The 27,967-nt window shown below is 51.9% G+C and overlaps 12 protein-coding genes across 12 annotated transcripts; 5 read left to right on the forward strand and 7 right to left on the reverse strand.

Annotated features, from left to right (window-relative positions):
- Nucleotides 1-63: 63 nt before the first annotated feature.
- Nucleotides 64-1,545, forward strand: A1O9_05119 (uncharacterized protein; the record flags this gene model as incomplete). Its single annotated transcript, XM_013407405.1, has 1 exon — nt 64-1,545. One exon carries the CDS (start codon nt 64-66, stop codon nt 1,543-1,545), a length of 1,482 nt encoding a protein of 493 aa, XP_013262859.1.
- A 328-nt stretch (nt 1,546-1,873) lies between these two features.
- Nucleotides 1,874-2,968, reverse strand: A1O9_05120 (uncharacterized protein; the record flags this gene model as incomplete). The annotated part of the gene is made up of 1 exon (XM_013407406.1): nt 1,874-2,968. One exon carries the CDS (start codon nt 2,966-2,968, stop codon nt 1,874-1,876), a length of 1,095 nt encoding a protein of 364 aa, XP_013262860.1.
- Nucleotides 2,969-3,420: 452 nt separating this feature from the next.
- On the forward strand, nt 3,421-3,750 carry A1O9_05121 (uncharacterized protein; the record flags this gene model as incomplete). Its single annotated transcript, XM_013407407.1, has 1 exon — nt 3,421-3,750. The coding sequence occupies one exon, from the start codon at nt 3,421-3,423 to the stop codon at nt 3,748-3,750; it is 330 nt and encodes a 109-aa protein (XP_013262861.1).
- An 856-nt stretch (nt 3,751-4,606) lies between these two features.
- A1O9_05122 (uncharacterized protein) lies at nt 4,607-5,863 on the reverse strand (the record flags this gene model as incomplete). Its single annotated transcript, XM_013407408.1, has 2 exons — nt 4,607-5,763; nt 5,845-5,863. The coding sequence occupies 2 exons, from the start codon at nt 5,861-5,863 to the stop codon at nt 4,607-4,609; spliced, it is 1,176 nt and encodes a 391-aa protein (XP_013262862.1).
- A 702-nt stretch (nt 5,864-6,565) lies between these two features.
- Nucleotides 6,566-7,608, reverse strand: A1O9_05123 (uncharacterized protein; the record flags this gene model as incomplete). The annotated part of the gene is made up of 2 exons (XM_013407409.1): nt 6,566-7,179; nt 7,248-7,608. The coding sequence occupies 2 exons, from the start codon at nt 7,606-7,608 to the stop codon at nt 6,566-6,568; spliced, it is 975 nt and encodes a 324-aa protein (XP_013262863.1).
- A 1,520-nt stretch (nt 7,609-9,128) lies between these two features.
- A1O9_05124 (uncharacterized protein) lies at nt 9,129-10,871 on the reverse strand (the record flags this gene model as incomplete). Its single annotated transcript, XM_013407410.1, has 1 exon — nt 9,129-10,871. The coding sequence occupies one exon, from the start codon at nt 10,869-10,871 to the stop codon at nt 9,129-9,131; it is 1,743 nt and encodes a 580-aa protein (XP_013262864.1).
- Nucleotides 10,872-12,675: 1,804 nt separating this feature from the next.
- On the reverse strand, nt 12,676-13,737 carry A1O9_05125 (uncharacterized protein; the record flags this gene model as incomplete). Its single annotated transcript, XM_013407411.1, has 1 exon — nt 12,676-13,737. One exon carries the CDS (start codon nt 13,735-13,737, stop codon nt 12,676-12,678), a length of 1,062 nt encoding a protein of 353 aa, XP_013262865.1.
- Nucleotides 13,738-15,141: 1,404 nt separating this feature from the next.
- Nucleotides 15,142-16,667, forward strand: A1O9_05126 (uncharacterized protein; the record flags this gene model as incomplete). Its single annotated transcript, XM_013407412.1, has 3 exons — nt 15,142-16,032; nt 16,082-16,468; nt 16,509-16,667. The coding sequence occupies 3 exons, from the start codon at nt 15,142-15,144 to the stop codon at nt 16,665-16,667; spliced, it is 1,437 nt and encodes a 478-aa protein (XP_013262866.1).
- A 199-nt stretch (nt 16,668-16,866) lies between these two features.
- A1O9_05127 (uncharacterized protein) lies at nt 16,867-18,034 on the forward strand (the record flags this gene model as incomplete). Its single annotated transcript, XM_013407413.1, has 3 exons — nt 16,867-16,920; nt 16,948-17,396; nt 17,464-18,034. The coding sequence occupies 3 exons, from the start codon at nt 16,867-16,869 to the stop codon at nt 18,032-18,034; spliced, it is 1,074 nt and encodes a 357-aa protein (XP_013262867.1).
- A 782-nt stretch (nt 18,035-18,816) lies between these two features.
- On the reverse strand, nt 18,817-20,121 carry A1O9_05128 (uncharacterized protein; the record flags this gene model as incomplete). Its single annotated transcript, XM_013407414.1, has 1 exon — nt 18,817-20,121. The coding sequence occupies one exon, from the start codon at nt 20,119-20,121 to the stop codon at nt 18,817-18,819; it is 1,305 nt and encodes a 434-aa protein (XP_013262868.1).
- Nucleotides 20,122-21,693: 1,572 nt separating this feature from the next.
- A1O9_05129 (uncharacterized protein) lies at nt 21,694-23,046 on the reverse strand (the record flags this gene model as incomplete). The annotated part of the gene is made up of 1 exon (XM_013407415.1): nt 21,694-23,046. One exon carries the CDS (start codon nt 23,044-23,046, stop codon nt 21,694-21,696), a length of 1,353 nt encoding a protein of 450 aa, XP_013262869.1.
- A 1,856-nt stretch (nt 23,047-24,902) lies between these two features.
- A1O9_05130 (uncharacterized protein) lies at nt 24,903-27,967 on the forward strand (the record flags this gene model as incomplete). Its single annotated transcript, XM_013407416.1, has 3 exons — nt 24,903-25,721; nt 25,772-26,046; nt 26,122-27,967. The coding sequence occupies 3 exons, from the start codon at nt 24,903-24,905 to the stop codon at nt 27,965-27,967; spliced, it is 2,940 nt and encodes a 979-aa protein (XP_013262870.1).

Below are 27,967 nucleotides of genomic sequence, written 5' to 3' on the forward strand. Positions count from 1 at the left end.
GAATCCATCAGCATATCATTTTCGACAACCATTAACATCACCTTACTACCTTGGCTTTGAATCATGTCGGCTGCGCAGCTAAAACCACATCGGTTCACGTCATTTTCAGATCTGCCCGTCGAGGTCCAGCTTGAGATTTCACAGCATCTCGACCTGACATCGCTGAAATCATTCAGGCAGGTTGAAAGAGGCTGCATCGCCGCGACATCCAAGCATTTGTTCAAAGAAATCAAGCTATGGCCTCTGATATGGAGCTGGACTCGCTTGGAAGCCATGAGCCAAAGCCCGTTCGTCCACGATTATGTTGACACTTTAAGATTGCATACCATCGTGCTCAATACGAGCTACCTGGAATCAAAAAGCGGTCGGGAAGACTTCATACGCATGATGCAACGCATTCACCGGCAGAATACTCCTGCTTGCCACGACTCTAGCGTTTCTACTGACCCTCTGAGCGACCAAGAAGCTAATACCCTATTTGCGAAGTATAGATTGTACGTGGGGGCCCAAAGACTCTTCGAGAAGCTTGATGTGACAGCAATCCGCCGTGTGATCTGCGGCTTTTCAAACTTGAAGGCCATTGTCTGCGACGAGCGCAGGTACAATATTTTTGACAGTAATATCGACTTTCTGCCTGGACCATCGTTGGCCAGGTCTGTCGATCTCACCACACGTGCTGACTTGACAACTACGCCGGTTCTTGACCCTTTCTATTGCGCGTGTATGAGCTCTAGACTCCATCATCTGATCCTGGAGCCTGTCCTCTGGCGTCATCTCCCTGTGAGCGACGAAGAAGATATACCTAGCAGTGAACAGCAGGCAGAGCCCAGAACGTATGACGACCATCGCACCCTCGTTCTGAGCCTTGATAATAAAGGTTACCTCACCAGTTCTCGCATGCAGGACACGTATCTCGCACGGTTGACGAATTACATTTCGCGTTACACTAACCTCGGAATGCTTACTTTGAGCTTCGGGGCAACCCACTTCCTGTACAACTATGCCGAGATTCTGTTGAAGATTTCCGCTGCATTGACGAGACTACACCTGCCTCAATTATGGTATCTAGCCTTGGCGAACGTCTTTACTACTGAGAAATCCATGACAAAACTGCTCCAGAACCACTCAAAGAGCCTGCGCTTCCTGCAGCTTAGCTCGATAGGAGTCGGCCTCCCTAGGAACGCTAGGGAAAGGGAATCAGTGCTGTCTCTGTTCTGGAAAATTCGCCAGGTGACTTTCTTGGAGAAAGTCAAACTCAAGGGCTTGTTCACCAACATGGTGGACGAAGCTTGGGAGGCTACTGAAGGCAAGCAGCTGGGTTGTCGCACTCAACTTGAAGACTTCATGTCGCATAAAATCGACTGGCCGGTGGGAGTGAGTCTAGAGGAGTATCTTCTGTTGAAGGAGGAACGCCTCGCTGCAACCAAGCAAGAGGCAAAGGCAAATGCAGCCGAAACGTTATGGCAAGACCGTTCATGGGCTTGGTCAGCATACTTCATTGAAAGGTGTCGAGGATTTATTCTGCTCCAAGCAGAGATGCGCTAACAGATTAAGGTAGCCGGGGAGGGTGAGTTGGTCCTTCGGAGGATGGCCAGGACGATCAGTCATGTGCGGTGACTTCTAGGTCACCGAAAATACGCCTGGGATATAGAAGACCGCAGATAGTAGTGTGGAGAGTAAAATCAATTATTGGATTCGTGTAGGCAAACTATCCATATGAAAGATTCTCAAGTTCACTCGTCTAGATATCCAACAATATCGATGATGGGGACTGATGAGGTAGTTGCAAGCTTTTTCTTTTTGGTTCCTCATCCCTGAGAACAGGTGCTATATTAAGACACAGCACAGCGGTACAGCAGACCCTGGCGAACAATTAGTAAATAACATCGTCCTCCTGTCCGAGCTCGAGTTCTTCGCCGCCATGATCGTCATCCTTGCTGGACTGCGGCCGGTCACTACCCGGCCCGCCGGCTCCTTTAGCCTCAGTCCTGGACCGCGCGGGAGAGTGCGAAGAATCTTTCGCATCCTCTCGAGTCGATGCGGGAGACGGTGCTCGGTTTTGAGCCTGTGGCAATGCATTGGCAGGGCCATCGACACCTCCATTCATGGGGACATCTTCCGATCTCAGTCCCCGTCTGCTCTCCATGGTGCCATTTGTGCTGCCACTTTGCACCACAGCACCATCATCCCGCTGTCGGTCGCCCGGAGTACCTGCCACAACAGCGGTCTTCTCCTGCTGCTGTTGCTGCCGCTTTTTCCTCTCCCACGCCTCCCACTCCCGATTAATCGTCTCCTCCACTTCATCCTTCTGTCGCCTCACAGTCTCTTCCTCTTGCGCTCGCATCTCCCAAGGCTTATAATACAACATCGGCTCAGTGTCCGTCCTCAAAAATTCCGCCATGGCACTCATGTTGGTATGTCTGGTCCTGATCGCCTCCTCGTCCCAGCGGCGCTGCTCAACCTTCCGCGTCCTGTTCAGCTCTTCCCTTTTCCGGCGCGCGTGCTCCGAGATCTCTTCGTTCTCCCGCTGCAGGCGTTGCCGTTGCCGAGACTCTATGTCCTCGCGCCGTCTGGCAGCCGTTGCTGTTATTGCGGGAGAGGACTTTGTGCGCGATGATGCCGCCGGCTGCGCAAGGTTTCCTAGTAGTGCGCCGAAAAGGCGTCGATTGCGCGACTTCTCATCGCTGTTGTTGGCCGTGGCACGTCGGCGCGGAGGTGACATTGCTTGTCCTCCTACTGCAACTGCCGAGGTGGTCGAGGTTGGCGAAGATGCGTTGCGCGCGGCGCGAGGAGAGGAAGGCGATCTCGCGCCATTGTGATTGCTTGAGATGGTCCAGGAATGGCTGTCGAGGCGAGGCCGTTTGCTCGAGTCCGGCGACTTTGATCGTTCTGACTGGCGCCTCTTGAGAGACGTGGTCGGCAATGAGGGTTCAGGCTCATCGGGGATCACCACTGCCGAGGATATCATCGTTATGGAGAATCGTCTGGATGGAAGTTGCTGGTTGCTGGTGATTTCTTTTTCAATGAGGATTATGCATGATCATGGTATCCTTGCCCTGCAGATATTAGACCTAGTGTTGCATCATTAAATTGGTGAACTGACAGTGTGAAAGATTGGATTGATATGATCCCAGCCTGATCCTGGGCCACCCCGGCACGTGATAGCCGAGTCAGTGTGGAGGCTAGCCTGCGGAGAAACTGAAATTCCGCTGGTACGCAGATTTTGGATTTCCAACAAGGCTGCTCCCACTTGCAGTTACCAGTGCCACCCTCTTCCATCGTCTTCGATATCTCTCAACACCGGTACTGACGCAACAGCTCTATATCTCACGGCCCATCGCTCTCCTCCTCCTTCCACTCAACAACCAAATCTAGCCACCTCAGCAAAAAGCACATTCTCCCACCTCACTGCGCTACAACATGTCTCGTCATCACCCCGATCTCGTCATGTGCCGCAAAGCACCGGGCATCTCGCTCGGGCGACTGTGCGACAAATGCGACGGCAAATGCCCTGTCTGCGACTCCTACGTCCGACCCACCACCCTCGCACGAATCTGCGACGAGTGTTCCTTCGGCAACTACCAGAACAAATGCATCGTCTGTGGTGGTGAGGGGATCAGTGACGCCTTCTACTGCTTTGAATGTACCAGACTAGAGAAAGATCGTGACGGATGTCCTAAAATCATCAATCTGGGATCGTCCAGGACGGATCTATTCTACCAGAAGAAGAATTTCAGGAATCAGTATTGAAATGGATCTTGATCTGTGGTCGTATGTGCAAAATCGCATGTTGGATCATGAATCGCCATCCCAGTCGAGGAGAAATACGCGCTGAACTAGCTGGTAGAAGCGGCAAGAGTTGGTTCTTCGAAAGCCCGGACACCATCTTATTGATGCAATTTCCTGGACAACATTTGCTGAGTACCACCGCAATGAGAGTCTCAAACTTGACGTACAGTCGATTTGACGAATAATCCCTTGGGAAGAGACTCCTATGCGAACAGCCAAAGCTGGCAGAAAAGCGCTCATACGAAGCGCATCATGCAGTACTCGAGAGGAGCCGGGTACAAAGACTAGCAGGGCTAACAACTACAAACCAGCCATCTGACACTGTTTCCCTATGTGGCGTTGCCAACGCGCGCGCTTAAAATTATCAATAAGTCCAGGATTCCTGCCAGAAGACCATGCGACCAATGCCTCAGTAATCAAACAGGGCGCCCCCTCTAGTCTGATTCCCGTCTAACCTCATAGAACCACCCTTGGTTGATCTAGGATACATATAGGTGGCCGCAGGAGCGGCACCACAGAAGGCTGTACGATATGTGAGTGGCACCATCTTTCTGGAAGAAGTTTTCTCATTCCGAAAAGGGTGACTTCGTAGCAACCTAGATCCAGGAGCCATGACAGATTGGGATTCGTACTTCAGACAGCACAATCGATTCAATTCTCTAGACTTGATTTCTCATAACGATTTTGTTTCTTTTTCATCTCTCTCGCGCTATGCTTTGCCTCTCGTGCCAGGCCAGTAGTTCTACTCAACAACATGCGGAGTGTGAATAGATCCGCCTCTTCCCAACCTTATACTCAGCAGCAAACTTCCTCGTCCCTACCGCTTCCCAGGCCTCTTCGGCCTGGCAAACCCTTCACCCCTAGGTGTCGCCGTGCCACTGCCTGGAGCACTATCTACACCACCACCATTCCCGCCAGCACCACCACCGCTCAACGCCGCAACCTCCTCCGGAACCCTCTCCCCATCCAGATCCGCCGGCTCACTCGCCTCCAGCCTCTTAACGACATCAACCCCAAACTCTGTCTTGGCATAATGCACAAAGAACCGCCCGCTGCTCGCGTACAGCATGCGTTCCTTGACCTTGCTGGTGCCGGGACACACGTAGATGAACAGCGCGCCTTGGACACCGCCGGGAACGTAGAGGCTGTAACTAGGCCGATCTCCGGGGATGCGGGCGTGGACGACCCTGGCCGCAATATTGCTTTGCGGGCTGCCCACTTGAGTGATCGTCTCGTTTGCGATGTCGATTCCGAACTGCACGAGCACACCGCTGCCGCTGTCGCCGCTTGGGTCCTGAGCGGCTTTGGCGGCCGCGAGGCCCTGGCGCGCGTCCTCTGAGATCTTCATGCTCACACCGCTGCGGCCTCCCGCGCCGGCAGAAGGCGTCCCATCCCTCGAACCACCGCCAAACGCCGCGCCCGAGCCCCCCTCGTTCATCAAATCCCGACCCGCCGTGCCATGGCGGGCCTCCTCCTCGGCACGCTTGACGGCCTGCAGCTCGCGCTCCTCGACGCTCAGGAGCGCGGTGTCACGACCGCCGCCGCTCCCACCTGAGGGACCTCCACTTGTGTATCCCGAGTCCGCCCAGGTCTTGGGATCAAGCACCTCCTCCTTCTCGGTCAGAAAGACCGTGTCGGCGAATTTCTCGGACCCGAGTTCCCGCACGAGCGTGGCGCGGGTCGAGGCGAAGAGGGTTTTCTGGCGGACGGGGGCGCGTGACGGGATGTATGTTGCTGCGATGAGCTGCGCGGTCGGCGTGGGGGAGGTGCGTAGCAATAGGTAGAGTGGAACAGTGGGCGAGAGGATGGGTTCGAGGGAGGAAAGCGACGAGGTGAGTGTTGTCGATGGTGAGGAATTGGGGAATGGAATGGCGGGTAAGGAGCTCAACGATTCGCTGGAGATGGTCACGGGGAAGGCGAAGAGGGTGCTGTCAGCGGCGAAGGAGGCGAATGCGTCGTGCAGGTCGGCGGAAGCTGTTCGGAAGGAAGACGAGGGTGGTTAGAGCCTTGGTATAGCGGGATTTGGGTGGTGGATGGGGAGGGCTTGATACATACCTGATATCCCAGACTGCATATTGAAAATAGATGAATGAATGGATAGGGTAGGGTAACGTTGTATGCAATTGTAGGACGGGTCTGGAAGTGTTCACAATCAAAAGTGCAGTCGGTGCAGGCGGTGGGTTTTAACTGAGAAACTCGGCGAAGACGAGGCTGTGCTTTCGGTGCTTTCGGAGCTTTCGGAGGATGGGGGATATCGGACAGAGAATGGAGTCGATGGCGGTGTCTTCAGACAAAGGATGGTAGAGTCGAGGTGCTAGCACCATGCAATGCCTCAGGTTGCGAGCACTGTTCAATGGTAATGAGTGGAAGAAGGTTGACTGGTTGTTCATTTGCTGACAACAACAACAACACCAACGGAGGCCCGAATCGACGCAGCCTCGTCACGCGCAGCCCCGCGCCTACAGAATTACCCCGCCGTAATAGTATGTGTAAATACATATCATATATATCCATATTTATGAAATTAATGATAAGTCACTGGTATGCTGATATTGATGTTCTTGTTCTTGTTCTTGTTTTGTTCGGTCTGTTTGACTTTCCTCAACAGTCAAGCAAGTAATGATAATGATAATCCAATGCTCGATTATATACAACAATAACAAGCGCAGTGGTATATGGTATCCAACGACGTTCTTTTAAGTTGTTGTGTGCTCCAGAAAATGCAATCCAGACAATCCCGTCCAATGCAATCCAACATCTGGGAGGTTGAAGCTCTCTATTCCTCATACTTCCCTCCCGTGAACGGTAGACTGCTGTCCTCCAACCTCTTCTTGAGGAATTCATAAACGGTAAACGTGACAGCCTGGCCCGGTGCCACTCGCATCACTCTGGGTGTGATACCCTTGTAAAAGGCGCGAGGTCCTTCTTGTTTGAACATGTCGCTTGATATCGCGGTAATGCGCTGTATGGCTGATTGGCCTGGTTCCGCCGGTGTCTTCTGTAGTCGGGTCTTGATAGTATCAATGGGAGCATTGGAAAATGGGCCCATTGCACCCGAAATGAGGCCGATCAAGGTGGTTTGATATGCAGGGAGGTTCTTGCCCTCATATTGAGGCTGCCATCTCTGTAGAATCTCTTTGAACTCTGTATACGCAGTGAAGTTGACTGCTTGGTTTGTTCCCTGTCTCAGAGCCGTCAGAGACACTCCGCGGTACAAGGCACCTAATCCTTCTTCTCTTATGACGGTCAGGGCCGCATGTGGTGCGCTTCGGTACTTGGGGATGTCGAGGGGGTCGGATAGACTGTGGTATTGAGCCTGCATTCGAATCTTGACCACCTCCATCGGCGTCACTACAGCCACGGCTTCGGTAACACCAGCACCCAATCCAGCTGTCGTCAAGTCAAAGTCAGCTTATCATCCAGAGCCGCACCTCACAAGCACTCTTTGCTTCACTTACCGAGGAATGTCGCTCTTGACGTAACAATGCCATCTTCATTTGCCAGTGCTTGTTTATACCACTCGTACGATGTAAATCGAATAGCCATCTTAGGAACGATGCCACTCAGCACTGCTCCCAGACCTTTGTACAAGCCAAAAGCAGTTTCCCGTTTGACGATGTCCTTTCCCGTCTGGTAGAAGCCTCTCTTTTTGGTACCGGGGGCTCGGCCACGTCTCGACAGCTGCATCCGCACTTTGATGGTATCGAGAGGATGACACACGAGGGCTTCCATCATTCCAGCACCACCACCGGCGATCAAGTTGGTGGCTGCACTGGCGGGTTTCTTCCCACCTGCACTCTTAACACTCTTGGCCGACATGGTCGCGGTTGAGTTGAGCACTCGATCCAAGCAATCTCGGCGCAGTCAATGGAAGATGTCAAGATCTCAGTCCAGATAGTGTTGGTCGCGTGCGCCTAGATTGTCGCGTCGACTCAGCATTCAGTTTTCTTGTGCGGAAAAGGACTTTGTTGGGAGCAAATATCTCCGGAGGGAAGCAGTACGAGTGACTCAATGTGACGACAGAATAGGTTTCGGCAATAAATGATGCCGTTCCAAGCCAACGCCAATACAAGATCAGCCAGAGAGGAGAGACGATCCTTAACAGCGATCCAAAAAGAGTGCCCAGGTGGAGGAGGGGAGAGTGAGGTCACTTTTTTCTGTTAAGGCACAAGCGAGGACTAGGTAGTTAAGTATGCATGGGAGAGGATGTTTCTGTCTGGAGTAGAAAAGAAGACGGCCGAGGAAGACCGTTCTGATCCGAAATGGCAAACCTGAGGAGAGACACGCGTGCCAATGCCTGTTTGACGTTGGAAAATCCAAAGGATCGATCCAAACATGCTCCAGGAACTCGATCCAGAGCCAGAGCCAGAGCCAGAAAACACAGTTCTGCCTTTCCGCCGAGGCACAGTGAGACCAAGAACGGAAGGGTATTTCATCATCGCGCCCAGCAAGTAGTGAGGCCGATCCAGGCACATGGGCGAGTGGAAAGCATAGCTGAGAGGTCAGTGGTCCGTGGTCCAGAGGGGAGACCCACAATGAAGAAGCTCTGATGGGCGACCAGTTGTAGAGCCAGGAAGATGCCAGGGATGAAGATGGTGGAGGTGGCGGAATTGAAGTCAGGATTGTACAGTAGGAAGGGAGTCAACACGTGGGGCGGGGAGGGCATGTGATGAGAATGCCTCGGCTCAGAAGAGGCCTAGAAGAGGCCTAGAAGTTAGTTAAGTTAGTTAAGCCAGCGCCTATTCTGTCCGTCCAGGTGTGCCTAACTCTTCCTGTGCACCCCTAACTCGCCCCCAACAGCCTCGAACTCTCCCCAACTGTTCTATTTCCTCCCATCCACCTATACAACTCGATCATCAATATCACAAAACCAACAACCCCATGTGCTAGTCATCATGAAATATCACGAAGCCAATTTCCAACCCATTCCCAAGTCCATATACCCATGCCATTGCCATTGCCGTTGCCATTACATCCTTCCCTTGTTTCCTTTCTGATTTCTCTTCCGAAATACATCCGAACTTGGCCGAACCTCTTCACCCATTAACCCGACATGTCCCGGATGCGATATCGGAAATAATTCAATGGCCTTCTGCTTCAACTTTACCATGGCAAAAGTGTGCCAGCCATCCGAGGTAACTGCTCCCATTCTCATTTTGACTCATAATTGAAGTTGAAGTGAGTGTGGCCTGGATCCGTTCGGTCTTTACGCCGAACCGCCAGCTCACTGCCATACTATACCTGTGGCAAACAATCATTTGTCTCGACTTCCACCGGAACCGAAGCAAGCATTTCCTCGTACGTCAAGGTCGAATAAAATCCATGCCGACCATTACCATTCACTCAGGAGTGTCTTCTTCGGAGCTTTCAGCATAGATGGCTCTCTGTAGCAGCCAGCTCAACTTCGTATGATTGGATTGCTGAAGTCGATCCAGAAGTAAGTATGCATCGTTGATCTCACCAAAGTCGTCCCACGAGTACACGGTCAACTTTCTTGCATACCGCTGGAACTGAAAGGCGAACCATTCTTGATTTTCGACCAGCTCGCTTGCCACTGTTCCAAGGCCTGCCACCCAGAAGAGCAAGAGCTCCTTCTCTGGACTTGGCGTAGAGCTTTCAAAATGGGCGGTCAAGCTAGCCAGGCGATTCCTTAATGGTCTTGCGTCGATGGCTGCTCGGATGGTCAGGACGCCTGTATCGTGATCAGCTGGTGAGTACGGAGCACTCGCAGGAACGAATGCGAGCCACACGATAAGTGCCAGTCGAACACAATCCTGGATTCTTGAGTCTCGGTGGTTATGGGCTGTAGTCCCAACCTCGTCCTTGAAGCTGAGCAGCTCGTCAGAGAGCGTATAGCTGCGAGCGACCGCCCAGTCCCGGTCAGGAAGACGAGACATGCCACATAAGCCCGCCCAGTGACATTGTATCACATGAGCAAGGTTGACGACCGCGGCGACAACGGTGCCAAACTTTGGACTGAAATGCACACTGGCTTGTGAAAAGCCTCGTCCATTAGGTTCCCGTCCATCTTCTCTCAGGGAACGCATGGCACTGGCGGATTGCTCAAAAGTCAACTCTTCGGTCTCCCATCTCTCCTCCACGAGCGGCGGCCTGGCCGTAGCAGCAGCTTGGAACCGATCGGCAACCCAAAGCATACGCCGCAAGTAAGGGTTCAGGTTCTGGAACCCGCCAAAATGGGTATTGCACAAATGCATAATCATCCTTCCATGCATCAAAACCGCATCCCAGTTCCTGCGGTAGCTCTCCACCGCCCACAAATACAGGATACTTTGGAGCAACTCCTGCGTTACCGGCTTGCTCTGCGCCAGGTACCGCCTAAGCAGTCTCAGCGTCACATCTGCCAACTGTTCTGGAAGATCGGCCCGCGCAAAGTGGTATTGCTCCACATACTTCATGCGAGCGCTGGCGGCTGTCAGCAGAGCCAGAAAGTGCAGCTCCTCCGACAATGAATTACGGAGGATTTGAATGGCTGGGCTGGTGGGGCTCTTCTGGTTGAATCCAATGAACGAGACGATGTCCAGCCTCGTGACGGCAGGGAAGAACTTGAAGACGAAGTACTGCAGAATTCGATGTTTCTCTGCATCAATGGACACTCTGAATTGGCCAAAAGGTTCAACCGATGATCGACTCGGCCTGAGGACCTGTAGCAATCGGCTGGACGGGTCATGGCCATGGCTGTGCGTTCTGGTACTTTTTGCGGCATTTCTATCAGGTATGGGTCCTTTAAGAGCCTCCTGTTCGACGGCCGAGCGAGATTGAGCCTTGTCAGTGGCCTGCAAGTCTGGATCGATGGTGGCTAAAGGCAAAGTTAAGTGCGAATGCGAATGCGAATGCGAGCATGGTGCAAGTGAAGTCCAGCCTAGAGGAAGAGTGCCAGATCTCTTGACCAGCCTCCTGTTCTGTCTCTCCTTGCCCAGGTCGCGGGATTTCTGGACATGCTGGTTGATTTCTCGGAGGTTCTGGGAGTCAGCTTTACTATTAGACAGAGATTTGGAGGACACCGTCTTATTCACGAATAAAAGGCCAACGGTTTTGTTTTTCGCGTTCATCTCATCGAACATTGCATTTTGGCGGGGCTTGCAGTGACGCTTGGGTGGAACGCATTGTCACTGTGACGGCCACATTGTCCTGGTACTGGCCGGCTGGGCAGGATTAGTCGGAAGAAGGGAAACAAAGAGCCAGGTCATGATCGACCACTTTCAATCGGACGTTTCCTGAGCCTCAATTCCCTTTTCAAGTTTTCAAAACCCGTCCATGGCTCTTGGAAATCGCCCATGCCTTTTGCGCGGGGTCAAAGGAATCCCACCGGGAGGATGGGCAGGTTGGGCCTTTTTGGTTCCGCAACTGGCTGCGTATTTCTTATTGCGACCAATTTGTTGGCCGCATGGGCTAACTGGAGCGTCCTGAACTAAGTCTCATGTTCATTGCGTAGGTGACGCTCTGTCCCTCCAATGAGGTTCCTACGATACAGTGCATATATGCATGCACATGGCTGAGTCAAGCTGATGCCTAGCCATTGCCGAGATTGGTTCGTTGTAGAACCTGGTTCGGAAGTTCGAGATATAATTAATTAGGTAGGCTTGGAATCAACAGAGGAGAAAATGCATTTTGTTGTTTCAGGTTTGAGTGCTTTGTTTTCCTGGCTGTAAGCGATAGTACAAAACGTAATTGATTTGTCGTGTTGAGTAAACAATACTACACAGCAACTGTGCTTTGGTGTTCAGGATGAACCAGACTTGGCTTGCATTCGTTACAGCACAGAATTGACCTATTTCAAGAGGTCTTTGCTGTCTAGAGAATAGTCCAAAGCCGAGACATCAATAATACTGACTAAACTGTTCCGCAGCGATCCTTTGGGCGGATTGAGAGACCCTTATTTACCAGGAAGAGATGCTTGATTTCTCTGCTTCCTTCCTTCTTCGCACCGTGATGTATTCCCACCGCGAATCTCCGGATTCCAATGGCTCGGATGTCTGATCATTTTGATATACCGAGACTGTTGAGCGAAATATAAGAATGCAGCTAAGGCCGGTCAGATCCGAATTGTGCCCAAGGAGGCGTTTGTCCCCATCCACCTCTCAGGGTCAGGCTGCGTGCCCTGGATGTGAAGGCCTCAAGACGCCTCTCCTCTACTTCCTGGCATCAGGTTCGCTGCGCAATCTGAATCAGTGCACACGCAGCTACGTGTCTGCCGCCTTGATCGCTGATACAATTATTTAGTATCTTTATACCTTCTCTTCGCGGACGCGGATATATCAAACCGCGGCTCAACATTTTCCGGACATGTGCCTCCCTGCTCTCACCTTGGGACGGTACTATAGAAACACTTGTCGGAGACCAATGGATAGCGAATGTTTGCCAGTGATTGTGCAAATCCCAATTGACGCACTGACCTCGGATAGCTGTCTGAACCTCAATCAGATGAGTACGGCGACCAGACCAAGCTTCAGCAGCATCTATGTCGACAATGAGAGGAATGGCGTTGGTGAGCATCCTCAACGCGCCAGATCTCTCCCAACACCCTGTTCTAGACATAGGTTAGAGCTCGGTGGAACGTCAACAGAAACTCAAAGTCCAAGGCTAGCATAACCCGTGGCGGCAGGTCTGAACAAGCAAGGCTGTGTTCTCACCGGGAGTAGAATTCCCATGTTTGCTTCAACGCCCTGTGCCACGGCCAAACTTACCTTCACTTTGGATGAACGAGGCCTTGGCGTTCTGGCACTTTCACTGAACGAAGGCGGGCATGGCTAGCAAGGGAACATCAGGTGAATATTGAGTACTTTGACTCGTGATGGCTCAAACCGAGAAAATTGCCTTTAATATTCGTCTCAATTATGTCTGTCAATATCCAAGCCCCTTACTAGTTCAGAGCTTGCTCTTGCCACCGTCCGATTTACTGAACACCTTCTCGTGCAACCAGTCACCAATGATCTTGTTGCATTCCTCGGGTTTCTGCCAGAGTGCCCAATGGCCGGCAACCACCTCCCGCCTGGTCAAGTTTGGGATCCTGTCTCCCATCTTGGCGGCCATGAAGGGTTTCAAAGCTTGGTCTTTCGTGGCTAGGACGAAAAGAAGCTCTTGGTTCAAGGTGAGATCTCTTACAGCGTCCTCGCGGGATTTGCGGCCCTCGTCGAAAAAGTACGTCCACTCGTCCATGTAGTTCTCCTCACGGACACGGTACCAATTCAGGGGACCGTTCAAGCCGTGCCGAGCGTACTCGTCAACATAATATTTTAGCTCGTCATCGTCAAGGAGCTTGTTCCTGCCGAGACGTCGTTGTTTCTCGAAGTCTACGCGCCCATTTGCATCAAAAGCCACTTCACCTTCAGGGGTTCTGGCACCGTACATATTGTTTAGAAATTGGCGGATTTCATCTTTGGACCGGATCTGTTGCTCGAGCTCCCCGGAAGCAAAGTGCATCTGATATGCGAAGTTCGGTAGTTGGTTCTTCACCATCACGGCTAGAGGTTCATACTTAGTCGTGGGCGGGGCGTAGGGCGTGCAGATGCTAAATACCGAGGTGATCAAGCCGGGGTAGTAGTGTGCAACTCGGTAGACAATCGCACCGCCCCAATCGTGTCCACCGAGAATGATATGCTTGAGACCAAGCTGGCGGCAGAGCTCAGCGATGTCATCGCTGACTCGCTTGTAGGTGTAGTCCTTGAGCGTGAATAATGGTGAATCAGTCCGCCCATAGCCCATGCAGTCAGGAGCAATCACATCAAGGCCGAGACTTGCCAAAAATGGGATCTGATAGCGCCATCCAAACGAGATGTCTGGGAAACCATGAATGAGGAAGACAGTTCCTCTGTGCGGGACTTTGGTTGATGCTGGACTGTACAGGTAGCCATAGTTGTGACCATTGAGATTGGCTGACCGCAGCGAGACCCGAGGGTCGTTGTAAGGTTTGAGCTTGTCGACAGGCATATTCAATTGAGTGATTTGTATCCCCTCAGCAAGATACCGTTAGGCTCGTGATATCTCGACGTAGCTGACCGGACTCAAGCTCGTTGTTATAGAGATTTGATGATTACTATCTTCTGACAATTGACTGCGTACCGTGGAGATGTGTCCAATGATGATCGACGGCTCAATGAAGGTTTGCGCCTCGGTATATGCCTGATCGGGTATCTCGACGGCCAAGTAAGCAGAGGCTGCGCCTGCTCGTGCCGTTACGTATGGCTGCTACAGCATTCAAGTTGTCTTCAGAGCATATCAAAGGTCTGATTTCTGGGAGTACCGTCGGACTGTCGCTTGTTAGAGTCCAATTGGGCGTGGGCCGAGGTATTATTATGCATGAGTAGGACCACGAAAGGCTGACAGACCCTGGATTCGTTTTCATTCTGCGGGGAAAGCTGTTTTGACCGGGGAATATCCGGTAATTAGGCATGGAGCTAGCCAGAATTAGGATATGTCCCGGGATATGGGTTTATCCGATCCGGTACAGAGCAGTGTTCCTTCCTCATTCCAAACCTCCTGCTTTCCATCCTTCTCGTTCTCACTTCCCTGGTCTCAGGCCCTCTCAACTAATTAAATCACCATTACCAGCAATTTTGGAAGGCCTCACTTCGCGCCAGCCCTTGATGTGATGTACCTCCACGCTATATGCCTCGCCGATCCAGTCACTGCGGAAATTTGATCAACACGCACCCATTGATCATGAAACAGGGTTCGTATCTTGCAGCTACGCGCCCTTGGATGGCGTGCTGAGAGTACGAGATGAGCAATCCACCCCTCCAGTTCTCGACCTCTTGGTGTCTGTGGATGCTTCCCTCGTCACGCTGAACAACCGTATGTTGTACTGAAATTCCGATATGTATCTAATGTGCCTATGTTGCAATACACACTAAAATGACCGGGAGCATGGCCTCCGTCCATCAGCGCGTTGCTAGAATCCCGATCCCAGGCTGAGCAAGATTGTCCTTTTTGTCAGCAAGGGTGTGCGTGCCTCCTTGAAATAATCTTCGAGGTTTCGATATTCGTTATATCTGTTGTTTGCGTTGTCTTTCTAATCAATGTCTACTTTGTCACCTGCATCTGCATAAATCCCCGTTCGTCTCGTTGGAATACATATCCAGGTTATCTCAGCAAAGACCTCGTTGAGATCAATTCGTGCGATCCAATCCTACCAGGGTACAAATCCAAGGTGCATGAAGACCTCTCGACTTCTTCCTTATTGGGGTCACCTCGAGTCTCACACGAGGCGTTGGAAGCCGCATCGCGATCAGATCGCATTGCCTTACTCAAGACCGCAAAATTGATAATGGCGTTTTCCCAGAGGCATCAACAACAGGCCGTACACTTGGTTGGGGCAGTGCTTATGTCCTTGTTATGTCCAGGGTGATAGGGACTGGCACTATCGTGCAGACCGTTGGGAGCCCAGGTCTAGCGCTTGTGCTTTGGGTTGTTGGATCCTTGGTCGGCTGGGCTGGACTTGTTATTGACATGGAGTACGGTTGTATGTTGCCTCGCTCAGGAGGCTCGAAGGTCTATCTTGAATATACTTACAGAAGGCCTCATTTTCTTGCCTCAACTTTTGTTGCAGTACAGGCTGTTCTTCTTGGATTTTCGGCAACCAACTGCATTGTCTTCGCCAAATACGCTTTGTTTGCTGCTGGCCAGCAACCTGGAGACTTGAACACTAAAGTACTGGCCCTTGGACTTCTCACTTGGATCACAATTGTGCATAGCTGCTTCTATCGCACTGGTATTTGGATCCAACATATCCTCGGCTGGCTCAAGATTGGGCTTGTCATCTTTATGATTCTGGCTGGGTTGTTTGTGGTTTTGTTCCGACCTCATCTATCGTCTGGCGCGTCTACAGGAACAGGTGAGGCTTCAAGATCTCTTGTCTATGCCTCCGACGACCTATGGGGCGGCTCAAATTGGGGCCTTAGCAACTTGTCTACATCCTTTTTCAAGGTCCTGTACTCTTATGCTGGACTCAACAATGCCAACAGTGTTCTGAACGAGGTTAAAAATCCTGTCAAGACCCTCAAGTTCGTGGGGCCCATTGCTCTTGCGACCGCCAGTGTCATGTATCTGCTGGTCAACATTGCATATCTGGCGGTAGTGCCAATGGAGGAGATCAAGCAAACGAGAGAACTCATTGCTGCTTTGGTTTTCGAGAAGTTGTTTGGCCAAGGCTTTGGGGACAAATTACTTCCCTTAACCATCGCGCTAAATGCAATTGGAAACGTCATGGTGGTAACTTTCAGTGCTGTACGCTGGTCAAGCTTGTTTGTGGGTTGCTCAACTAAAAACATAACAGTCTCGAGTAAATCAAGAAGTCGCTCGACAAGGCTTCCTCCCCTTCTCTTCAACTTTAGCCTTTAACAAGGCCTTCGGATCCCCCATGGGCGGCGTCATCGTTCACTACATACCCTCATTCATAGTGATCGCCGCACCCCCATCGTCTACGGTCTACTCATTCATCGCAGATGTTGAAGGATATGCTGGTCAATTTTTTGCGATTGCCATCAGCCTTGGCCTCGTACTACTGCGTGTGCGGAAGCCTGACATCTTCCGCCTATTTCGAGCCTGGTTACCCGCAGTATGGATTAGAATCGTTCTATGTGTTGGCTTGATCGTCGCACCAATAATCCCACCGAAAAAGGGTACGTCCGATGTCAACTTTTTCTACGCCATGTACGCCATTGTTGGATTATAAATGTAAGCCTTCCACTCCCTCCGGACAGCCGAGCTTTACTCAACGTGTCAGATTGTTATTCTCACTTTTCTACTGGTGGGTTTGGACAAAAGCCTTACCTCGCTATAAAGGATATAGGCTGGAAGAAGAAGCCGTCATCCTCGGTGATGGGACAACAATCACTAAACTGGGCCGCAAGGAAATCTAAACAACACTGCGCTGCTTTCAGGGTTGATAAGCGCAACATAAATCAGTTAAGAGAGGGAAGAGGATGGCATGATACGCTTCATTTACGCTGAGCCAGACATACTCCGAACAGCGCACGCAATTCGAATGAGCGATCTCTTATTGGCCTCGGTAGTGCCTCATACATACGTCCTCAAAGCTTCCCCACACAGCATACGAACATGGCGCAGATGGTCTTACGGATGGCGTGCTATCTGACAAATCAGAATCGGGGTGTCCGTATGTCATAAATAGAAGGATAGCCCTTTACCCATCGTCATTATCCCGGGGCGACAAACAACGCAAGCGTCATCGACATTACGACAATACACACTTACACTACGGCATCAACAGCAGTTCAGCAGCCTGGAGGCCACTCCACGTCGTTTGAGCCTCTGACTAACCAAGTACACGACACGAAGACCATACAAGCGGAGAAGCACCGTGTCCGTACTTCGTTGAACTATTACAAGGACCCTGGGGACGGAAGCCCACCACCGCCAACCTACGTCGGAAAACCAGAGACCTACGAAAGGCCCTCTGAGCCTCTCGAGGTAACCATCTATGACATTCGAGGCGAGGAGGACAAGTATACACTTGACGAACAAGGCTTTCAGATCCACAAACACTCCAGCGTCGAGAAGGACTTTCTTGATGACGAGAAGATCAAAGCCCAGTACTACCCGGAGGTTGAACAATTGCTCAAGGACGCGTAAGTACCTCTCCAACAGTCCCGCAGCTAAACCCTTTGATCAAACGCCAACTCACTTGCCATCTAGGACCGGCGCATCTCGCGTCTTCATTTTCGACCATACCATCCGCCGCGCACCTGCAGACCAGCGCACCACCGATCGCAAGGCCGCGATCAACCTTCGCGGCCCCGTTAACTGCGTGCACATCGACCAGAGCTACAGCGCATCAAAGTCGCGGGTGCCACACCACCTGCGCGAGGAAGCAGACCGGCTCCTGCAGACACGCTACCAGATCATCAATGTGTGGCGCCCGATCAAGAAAATCCTGAAGGACCCTCTCGCCGTTGCGGACGCGCACAGCGTGCCCGAGTCCGACCTCATCCCCGTCGGCTTGATCTACCCGAACCGTAAGGGCGAGACGCTGACCGTGCGCCCTAATCCTGATCAAAAGTGGTACTTCCTCTACGGCCAGGAGCCCAACGAGGTTACGCTGATTAAATGTTTTGACTCGAAGCTTGATGGCCGCGCGAGAAGGATTCCGCACACTGCATTCAGTAATCCCGCGCATGTCGACGACTACTCAAGGGAGAGTATTGAGGTTCGGACGCTTGTGTTCCATGAGGACCAGCCTGCCGAGGAGGGTGGGCCCAGGGTTTGATGCTAGGGCATGTGGATCAGTTTAGTGGTTGTATGCTGTGCGCCATGTAGAACCTCCTATTACATGATGAAACGACTACTACGTTTTGTTTCGTCTTCTAAAGCGTACAGCTTTGTCTGAGGGTTAACACGATGGCTTGCTCCGCTGGATGCGCGGCTACTGTATAAGGGCGATGACAATAGGAATAAGCGCCGAGAAGGAAGAGAACAAGAGGTATTGGTGTCTTCATCAAGGAGTTCTGAGGATCGATATCTGGCTAAGTCATCATAGAGATACGTAGCTGGATCTATACAACCTTCTCCTGTGGCCGTTTTTCACCCTTGGTTCTTGCCCATCTAGCATACGGTCACATCTGGCCGAGCGTACTACGCAGCACACGAGAAAAGGGTGATGAAGGAGAATTGATTCTGGAGGGGAAAAAGCATGGTATTTCAAAGGAGCATGTAGGAGCCATGGTGAAAAAGTAACGTATTCCAACATGGCGACTGCTGGGTTCTCGAGTCTCCTAGAACCTGCTGCCGTGAGGCATGGCAAAGTCTAGGAGTCAGGTAACGGTACATAGGGCAACTAAGGATAGTGTGGTTTGTTTGCGATTTGAGCCAAAGTCCCCTGGCATTCATTACAAGGGTTGAAAGAAAAAACAACGCACGAAAAGCCACCAGTTGATAGAAACCTGCACCACTTTCGCATCGCCAAGGGGAATTGATCCACATATCCATATATCCCGCCGTTTCCACTGTTCATTCGTTCACCAGGACAAGTTCTCCTGACGACAGGCCGGATCAAGTCAAGCAAGCAACCATCAGCTTTTCATAGTCGCCGGAAATTTCACCCTTGACTCTCTGGATAAGGTCTTTCTTGTACCTGTGCTGGTATGCTCTCTTGACCTGCTCCATATGCTGCCTGTTCCAGTGCAATCTCACGATTCTCGCAACCAATAGATTGTCCTTGGTGCCGAGTCCTGCCATGGCTTCTTCGAGCTGCACCGCGTCCGACATGGTACGGTCGGTGGCTCTACGAACCATCAGCAAGAGTGCTTCTTCCATATGACCGGAGAACTCAGAATCGATGACCTTCTCCATATCGCTGTGGTATTTCTGCTTCCACAGGTGGTTGATTGCACGGATTTGGCCGTCACTGCGCTGGGACAGGATGCTGCAGACGGTAATTTGGTCGGTGCCGATCCGGCCGTCCATGGCACGATGAAGCTCCGTAACGTCACGATCGACTTGAGCCGGATCAATTGGTGCCGATTCCTCAGCTCGAGTGGCGGCCATAACCAGGCCGAAGAGTTGCTCAGTCTTCATAGACAAGTCGCCCTTGACTTCGGACTCGAGCGACTTACGGAAAGTCTCTTGATATGCCTGTTTGATGGCGCGCATGTCGGCGTTGGAGCGGCCAAGTAGGACATCGTTAAGGACCGACTCTTTCGTCCCCAGGCCTTTGATTGACCGATTGATTTCATGGACATCATGCCCCAAGGGCCCCTGAACAATTGCGACAAGGCCGTCGCGGAAATATTTCGAAGTCTCGGACTTGATGTCTGCTTCCAGATTCCGGCGCAAGCGTGTGTTGTAGGTATTTCGAAGGAGGGCGATTTGTAGCGGATCGGGTTTGGACAGGATGCGGATCAAGGTGTTCTCGTCGGTACCGAAGCCTTTCATTGCACCACGGAGGGCATCTGCGTCTCTTGAAGCATCACCCTGCGCCGAGGCGCGTGGGTCATAGCCCGGCGACGGTTGTGCTGGGGGGGCGTAGCCACCCTGAGGAGGAGGATAGCCAGCTTGCTGTGGCGGAGGACCTCCAGGCGGAGGACCCCATCCACCTTGCTGCGGCGGAGGTGGTCCCTGCTGCCATTGAGGCGGCGGACCTGGAGGCGGACCCCATCCTCCCTGCTGTGGTGGAGGACCTCCAGGCGGAGGGCCCCATCCTCCTTGTTGAGGCGGCGGACCACCTGGTGGAGGACCCCAGTTGCCCTGCTGCTGAGGGGGTGGAGGGCCCCAGTTGCCCTGCTGCTGGCCGTAGCCAGGATTTTGTGGCGGATAACCACCTCCGTATGGGGGTTGAGGGGGCCCGCCGTATGACATTCCTTGTCTTGTAGTTCTTTGGTAGAAGTAAGGAGTGATAGAGAGAAGAATCGACGACGAGGTGAGAGTTTGGAGGAAGGCAAGTGCAGGCGTGGTATGATAGTATAATGAGCGCAAGTTAAAGGAATGGAGGGAGGGGCCTAGAGTCTAATAGCTGAGGGTTGCCGAAAATGTGGCTACAGCTTGGAAACAGTATGGAGGAGATAGTGCAATTGTTAGTACCAGATAGGGAACGGATCATGACTACAAGCAGTCAACGAAAGCCCTTCACAGCCTCTGTTCAACCCACCTTGGATGATGCAGGAATGCCAATCGCGGGGTTCAAAAAGAATGCTGCCGGCGCGCAATGAGGCTGAGTAACGCCGCCGCCGTGGCGCAGCCTTGGCAAACGTGGCGCATGCGGGAATTCGGCAAATTATATGTCATTATCACGTGTTGACGGCATCTGATGACGTGTCTGATGACATAATGGAGAGGGAAAGGGTCTCTTGTTCGCTACCAACGTACATAGGGAAATAAAGGGAAAGTCAGAGCAAGAGGAGATTTACACAGTGCATGATCTCCTGGGTCTGCTTTTTGTGTTCATATATACTTCGTCTTGGCTGCCAGTGATCCCCACGATTTCATCATACTGTGTCGCCTATTGCTCAGTGAAGACTTTGACTTCTCCTCCCATCATCTTGCCCCCCTGGATCATGTCGATGCTGGTTCTGATTGGTAGGGAAGGTCCTTCCTGAGGTTGTGTTCTCACGACCGTGAAGTCACTTGGTTCTTTATCAATATGCTGGTTGAACCAGCCTCTCACTAGCGCCTCAGCAGGGAGCGCAGTACCATGGATGGCGGCAGAGTGTGGGAGGTATATGGGAGGTATGCAATCCGTATGCGAGTCTGTTAAAATCGATCGCACGGCCCTGTGACCCTTGGAGGTGTGTATGAGTTAGAATGAGAACCAAAGAATAAAGAACACAGAAACAACTGCTGCAAATTCACTGCCTTCGTTCTTTCAGTCTTCAGAGCGCTGTGTGCCCATCGAGACTGACTAGCATTGAATATATACGAGTAAGAGATTATGCAGAGTGCGTGACAGCGCCTTGAGATCGACCAATAGTAGAAATCGGAAAGCTAAGAAGGTTTTCACATTGCCTACGAAGTTCTCGACCTAGTGGAGTTCAACACAGGCGACTGGTGCAGATCCAGGGACCGAAGAACCGCAATCTTGACTACCTCCTCATCCCCTTCCTCCCGTCCCACATACGAGTAGTTCAATCAGCTGTCACGCCTCATCGAAACCCCGCACCTCCTGACCTTCGCTGGCCGGCATTCCATGCTCGATGATATCGACGAGTGAAGAAAGACCAAAGGGGAAATTGGACTGCCTGGGAAGGCAATTCTTTCAAGTTTCGTGACCCGACGTGAGGTGGATGTAAGTTCCGCTGCGATACATTGCGGATTGAATGGCCCTCGATCGTGGCAGGGAGCTGACCGTTACGGAGTGGGTGTGTAACTGCCAATGATTTGCCAGAGTTTTCCATTGGCATACTAATCTTGCATTTTCTGATAGTATGCAGTGGCCTACCACCCACGCCATCTCACCCATACATCAATCACTGTGTCTGGGTTGTCAGTGCTGGAATCCACAATCAGATACCAGCCAAAATTTGCCAAGGTAATACATGTGTGATTTGGCCAAATGCGCAGCTTCTGGCCATATTTCAGAGGCAACTGTGGTTTTTTAGTACCATCCTTCTCCCAAGCTAGAATCCCGTGTTCTTGGGAAGTGCGATTCACAATGATACGGTTCTCTGGTTCGATGCTGTAGCCCTTGGGCATGTTCCAAGGAGTCACTACCCCCCAGCCGGGATAGTCCTTACAAGCCTCTCGAGCCAAGGCAAGAACTCCGGCGGATATCAGGGCTTCAGGTTGCTCGGTTCGAGAAGGATAAAGAGAACAGACCTCGGTAAGAATGGAAACAGCAATGGTGTCATGAGGATCTTTGCTCATATATCGGCTGCTCGTTGCGACTTGTTGGATATCGAAAGTCGGGTAGACTCCTGCGTGGATCTCCAGCTCCAAATTAGTCTTGGCCAGCTCTAGACTCTCCTTAAGAGATGTTGCCGACGAGGTTGTAGCAGGGTTTGCGGGAAGAATATTCTGTAGCGAGAGCGCTGTTGGAGATGCTCCCACAGAGACCACCAATGGGACTTTGCGGTCTACCTTGAAGTGCTTTGATGCTTGATGACATACATCAATTTCGACTTTGAGCATATCCATTGCATCATCGGGTGAGGAGCCTCCATATGATAGACTATTATGTGAGTAGAATCCCAGTAACTTCAGAAGTCCTTGTTCTTCCCCTTCACTAGCAGCCTGGACGAGGTTAATCATTTCTTGAGAGCCTGGACCAAGTCCAGCCCTGTGGTAACCACAGTCGGTCTTCAGAAAGACCGATGCGGGGAAACCAGCCTGTGAATGGAACTCTTTTAGTGACTTGAATTGCTCAAGATCATCGATCATCACACTGACGGCGCCTTCGCCCAGGCTTTTGGCGACTGATGCTAAGCGACTGACCTGAGAAGGAGCAAGCGGCAACGCATATAAGACATTCACCTTGGCGCCAGCTTGCTTATATTCCAGGAGCAGAGGTACTACGTGTTCCGCCTCGATGACGGTAGAAACGACCAAGCGTACATCTTTGCAGTTTTCGCCAACTTGGAGCTTGGTCATCTCGGCGGTCTTGTGAGTTTTGATATGAGCTCTGAAGCTGACATCAAGTTCTTTGACGGCATTGAGCATGGCCGTGCAGTTTTCCTTTACCTTTGCAACATCAATGATCGCCGAGGGCACGGGTAGATCTTGAAGCAAGCGATTGCGATATGCCTTCAGGAGCCCATCGCGTGCTGATAGGGGGAAAGCGTCCGAGGACATGATTTCGACGTCTTGCTGTCCGAGGCTGTGGAATGTCGACACAATAGAGATGGTGGCTGAATATGTGTGGCGTGAAAAGGACTCTTCGGGGCTTGGCAATACCTGTACAGAGTACAGAGTACGAGTATTTCCTGCACGTGCTGTATCCGTACCGTACGGGGTTGGTACGGCAAGTCCTTGCGACAGACAGGAAGCAGTCTGTTGTTGAGAATCGAAGACCTGGTTAAGGATGGTTTCTATTTTAGTGGATCAGCGAAATTGAGTGATCGGTTTTCGGCTCATCTGCCCGGAGATTTTGTTCGAGAGTGTGCGAGGTCAGGGGTGGTTGAGTGGATGGTTGAAGTGGTACTTCGTCCTCCCTCCTCGTAGAGAGCGTCCAAGTGGCTTGATGCCCACGTTAGTTGGGGTTAGGCGACCACTGCGTTAATTGCGTCCTGTACGCGTACGCGGGAGGACGGAGTAAACTTACCTGTACTCGTACGGTACCAAGGAAGCGTCCGTTGAAGTTCTCTACAACTTGAAGTCTGCACCGAATGTGATGAGAACAACTCATGGATTTATACAGCTCATCAATTTATCTTCATTATCTGCCTACGACCCTCTGTCTCTCAACGGTATCTTGTCCGACTAACGAAAGGGCGTCTACAGAGCGTAACCTCTAGGTTGCATCGTCTCGTCTCACGCCCTCTGACCACGAGCACCGGGTATTGCCCCCATCCTATTTGGTGGGACTCTGTATCGTACGAGTACATAATTGACAATTGATGCATGAAGCAAGCGGATCAGGCTCGAGCCGTTCGTGCTCTCTAGGTTCTTTAGGATCAGGTACAAAGGTCTGCCACTGGGTCGCTTCATCGGGGAAATACCTGCACCTCGTCCACCATACCGCATGCAGCCAGAGTTTCACCACAACACACTGCCCCAATTAAAAATCGAGGGCTTCATTTTAAGCTCCCCCCTTTGCGGACTCTCGTATGGATCTTCTGTACTACAGACTGCATGCTAACTGCAAGTTCCGCCAACCCGCAGGGAATGTTGAAAGTTGAAACAGGGCAACCTGGATATGCCACCCAGCTCTCCCATGGCTTGTAATATCCCGGGGCGGCCATCCTGGTCAATCTGCTCGTGGCTTGACGGATCTACGACGTCCAGGGCCTGTGCTGACCAGGTTTCCTCTGAGCATGGGCTTGCTCGTGCTTCCTCCCACACCAAGTCGTGAAATGACTGACCAAAGCCCACTGGGGCCATCTCCATCAGAGAGGGAGCAGGCTATCGTCGTTATCCAAGACATTTGACCTCTCACTTCTGCCTCTGGCCAACATATCGCAATTCTCATCCTTCTCACTTTGCACTCCATCCCCTGCAGCACTCTTTGACGACCCGGTATACTCGGTATGCCCTTCCTCTGAACACTCGCTCTTACAAATACTCCTGAACCACTGACCCATTCCCCTGCTAAGACCACGCCTCTCTACGAAATATCCGTCCCGATGCTGAGCTTGGACCTTGTTTACCGTGCCATCTGTCACTGACCGTCCGTGCTGCACGCCAGGTAACGCGGGGTCTGAGACCTCACGGCTGATAAGATCGCACACATATTGTTTCACGTCGTGCACAGCTTATCGCTCCCCACGTCTTCCACTGTCGAGCTCCTGGCAACTGAAGGACAAGCAGTGACGTCCGTTGCAAATAACGACGGGCCTGAGATATTGGATGAAGATGAGAATAGGGCCGGGCAAGATAGAACATGAAGACACCTAGTGCCGCTGTACATTGGGGACAAGCCATTCAGTGATCCGGTTACTGTACCCCCACAGAAGAGCGCCATGAGTTCACACTCCGGCAGGACGACAGCCATGTCGACCGACGGTAGTAAAGGAAGCAATGGAGGACAGGCACTTGTCCGCGCACCCATCCATCCTGTGGCACAATTACAGAAGCCGTTTGAGGAGTCGATGCTGGAGTCACTAAACGATCTGCTGGACCAGGATGTACCCCTCGATGCCCTGACAAGACGCACCATGCTTCTTGAAGCACCGACCTACAACCGCGTGATTGCAGGGAGATGGAAGCAAAAACCGGGAGAAAAATACCATCCCCTCTGGAAGTTGATCGCTCAAATGTCGTTTGGAATGCATCTACTGGCAGAAAATATGGCATTGTCAGAAGAGGAGGTTATGCGCATCCTTCAAAGCCATGTGGATGATATTGACGGCTTCCTCGAGCGTACCACCGAAGACCTTGAACTTGCACAAAGCGACATTCACGAACGACTACGTTGCCTCAAACTACCCTTGGCCCACGGTGAAGTTTTCGACCGTATGCTGGAGGATCGTGCCTTTCGAGCCTCCATCCTCGATGGCAATGAGAAGATTGACCATGTCATCAGCCGAACGAAGAGAGCGGCCAAAGACGCTTTGAAAGACGTCCAGAAAGGGTTTGACGCCACAAACACACTGGAGAAGTATCTAGCCAAGCTACAGAACTCGTGGCAAAGAGAGTCGCCGGAACACGAGGCGGTTCTCGTTGCAATGTTGGGAAACGCCGAGGGTTGGCGCCGCGCGTTTCTGGAACTACATCTGGAAGGGAATAAGCTTGCAGGATCTCTGAAGAAGCTGGGTGAAGTGGTGGCTGAGATGCAGCGGAGAGCTGCTGCGGTCAGCCGCAACATTGTGGTGAGTAGTAGCATTGACGATGATTGGTTCAAGGCACTAATATTCGGTAGGCAAAGCAGCAACGTCCCAAGCATCCGACATCTCACAGATCGGCCATGCTGTCACAGTCAGGGCCAGTCCCTGAGCACAAGCCCTTACCCACCGAGCCTGGGCAAATAAAATCGAGCAGAACATCGTCTCGCAGCACAAACATGACCGGGTTCTCCAGCAGACCAGGTAGTGGGAACAGACCGAGTCAAGGGTTATCTGGCGGTCAGTCTCCAGAGTCAAGGCGAAATGCCAGCACAGACATGACACATCGATCAATCACGTACCAAGCGGAAGCGTTAGATCAATCCCGAGGCCATCTTCCCACAGATTCCAATCCAATGATTGGGGGGCTACTAATTCAAACAAACAGCGAACACCCTATCGAGTTGCCCGCTGATGTGCCAGAAGAAGTATTACGGCAAGCGCCAGTGTCTGTGAAGAATCGCATGAGTTTGACACTCGGCCTGGCGGTGAAGGATAAATCGGAGCATCGGATTTCTAGTGTCTACTATCCCAGAGCCCTAGGTGACCTATTGAAAACGCCTGCAGCATCACAACTACTTGGGTCGCCAAAGGCCACTGCTAACGCAGCGACTCCTTTGAGTGCTGTCATCACCTCGCCTACTTATATGCTGGAAGCCCAGGCAGACTATTTCGCCGACAGCGAGAACACACCAACCTTTGGCAAAGCTCAATCAGAGAACAAGCACGGATTGATTACAAGTCCAATCTTCGAGGCAGCTGCGCGCGGTTCTGTGCGAGCGTCGATTGTCGAGCCAGCAAGTAGAACTCGGACGCGAAGTTCGTCGATCCGCAGTCCTGCATTCACATCACACCCTGCCGTGATGGCCATGGCGATACCACCGGCAGAATTGCCGGCATCCTCGGCATCGTTGATGCCAGAAGACGTATCAGATACAGGCAAGGTGTCAGCGCCTTCGAGCATAGGGGAACCTGGGCCAGAGATGGCCGATACCGAAACCACGAGGCCAGTATCAGCGTCAGAACCAGGAGTTAGGGTGGAGGATTCGGGCTTTGCCGTGTCTGTGGTCCCTGCTTCTGCAGAAGGAGAGACATTTGCAGCAGCAACAATCAGGACCGACCAAGTGCAGAACGATGCAGTCAGTGTGTCAGGGGCCCAGGATCAGAACCCGAATCAGGACAAACAGCTGTCTTCGTCGCCCAAGCAAGAAGAATCTCCACGACCATTAGAGCAAATTCCAAAAATACCTACCCAGTCGCCGCGGCCTCCGCCTGTCCCTGAGACCACAAGAACGGTGGATGCCAAAGATGAGGAAGTAGAGATTATAATCCACATTAACGAAAGCGATGTGTCCAAGGAGCCGTTCTGCGCCGAACTGGAGGCAACCGCACCTGTGAAGATGCAGATACCCCAAGATTTTGGGCCGGTGGAATTAGAAGCACCGGTTCAAACATTCAAACTGCCTCCACGGCCAATTGCGGCATCCCAAAATCCAGACAAGGAGGTACCTCGGGCGAGCATCCGTCAATTGGACGACTTTTTCAAGCTGCCGACCGAGCAATCGATCAAGCCGGGAATGAAGCCGAACGATTTTGGGAAATCGATGGCTCCAGAACCCATCCGTCCGTTGAAATTAAAATTGGCCAAAAAGGACGGGAAGGTGGTGCCAGTACCGATATCGAGCCCAGCAACTCCAATCAGCGGCAGGCAGAGGGAAAGTCCAGGGCCGTCCAAGTTGAGGATGGATGTTGTAGCCGACATCATTGAAACTATGTCCAACACACCTCCAGGATCACCGGTACATGACAATCGATCATCTGGAGCATCGTCCAATTCGGCACAAAGATGGTCTCACCGTTCGACTCGATCTTTGGGCCCACCAGACCAAGCACCGGCACCTCCTGGGCCAGGGGGTCGGCAAATGGTCAACCCGGACTTTGCAGCAGCGGGACAATTCGAGGGGGAGCGAAAGATGAAGCAGAAGAAGAAGAGCAGTGGATTCGTCAACATGAACAAGGAGAAATGGAAGAACTTGTTCCTCAACAATGGCAGCAGCACAAATGCCAGTTCAAGTTCAGGGGCTTCGCTGGCGACGAAATCAGAGAGGACGACAAGCACGACGAGACCAAGTTCAGAGGCGGTGCCAGCTGCAGAGATGTTGACGGGGTCGGGCAAGGATGTGTTGTGGTTTAAAGGAGAGTCGAAGAAGGCGCTTGGGGTGTCCTCTGCTTGA

Source organism: Exophiala aquamarina (genome assembly GCF_000709125.1).
Source record: "Exophiala aquamarina CBS 119918 chromosome Unknown aczIA-supercont1.3, whole genome shotgun sequence".
Lineage (NCBI taxonomy): Eukaryota > Fungi > Ascomycota > Eurotiomycetes > Chaetothyriales > Herpotrichiellaceae > Exophiala > Exophiala aquamarina.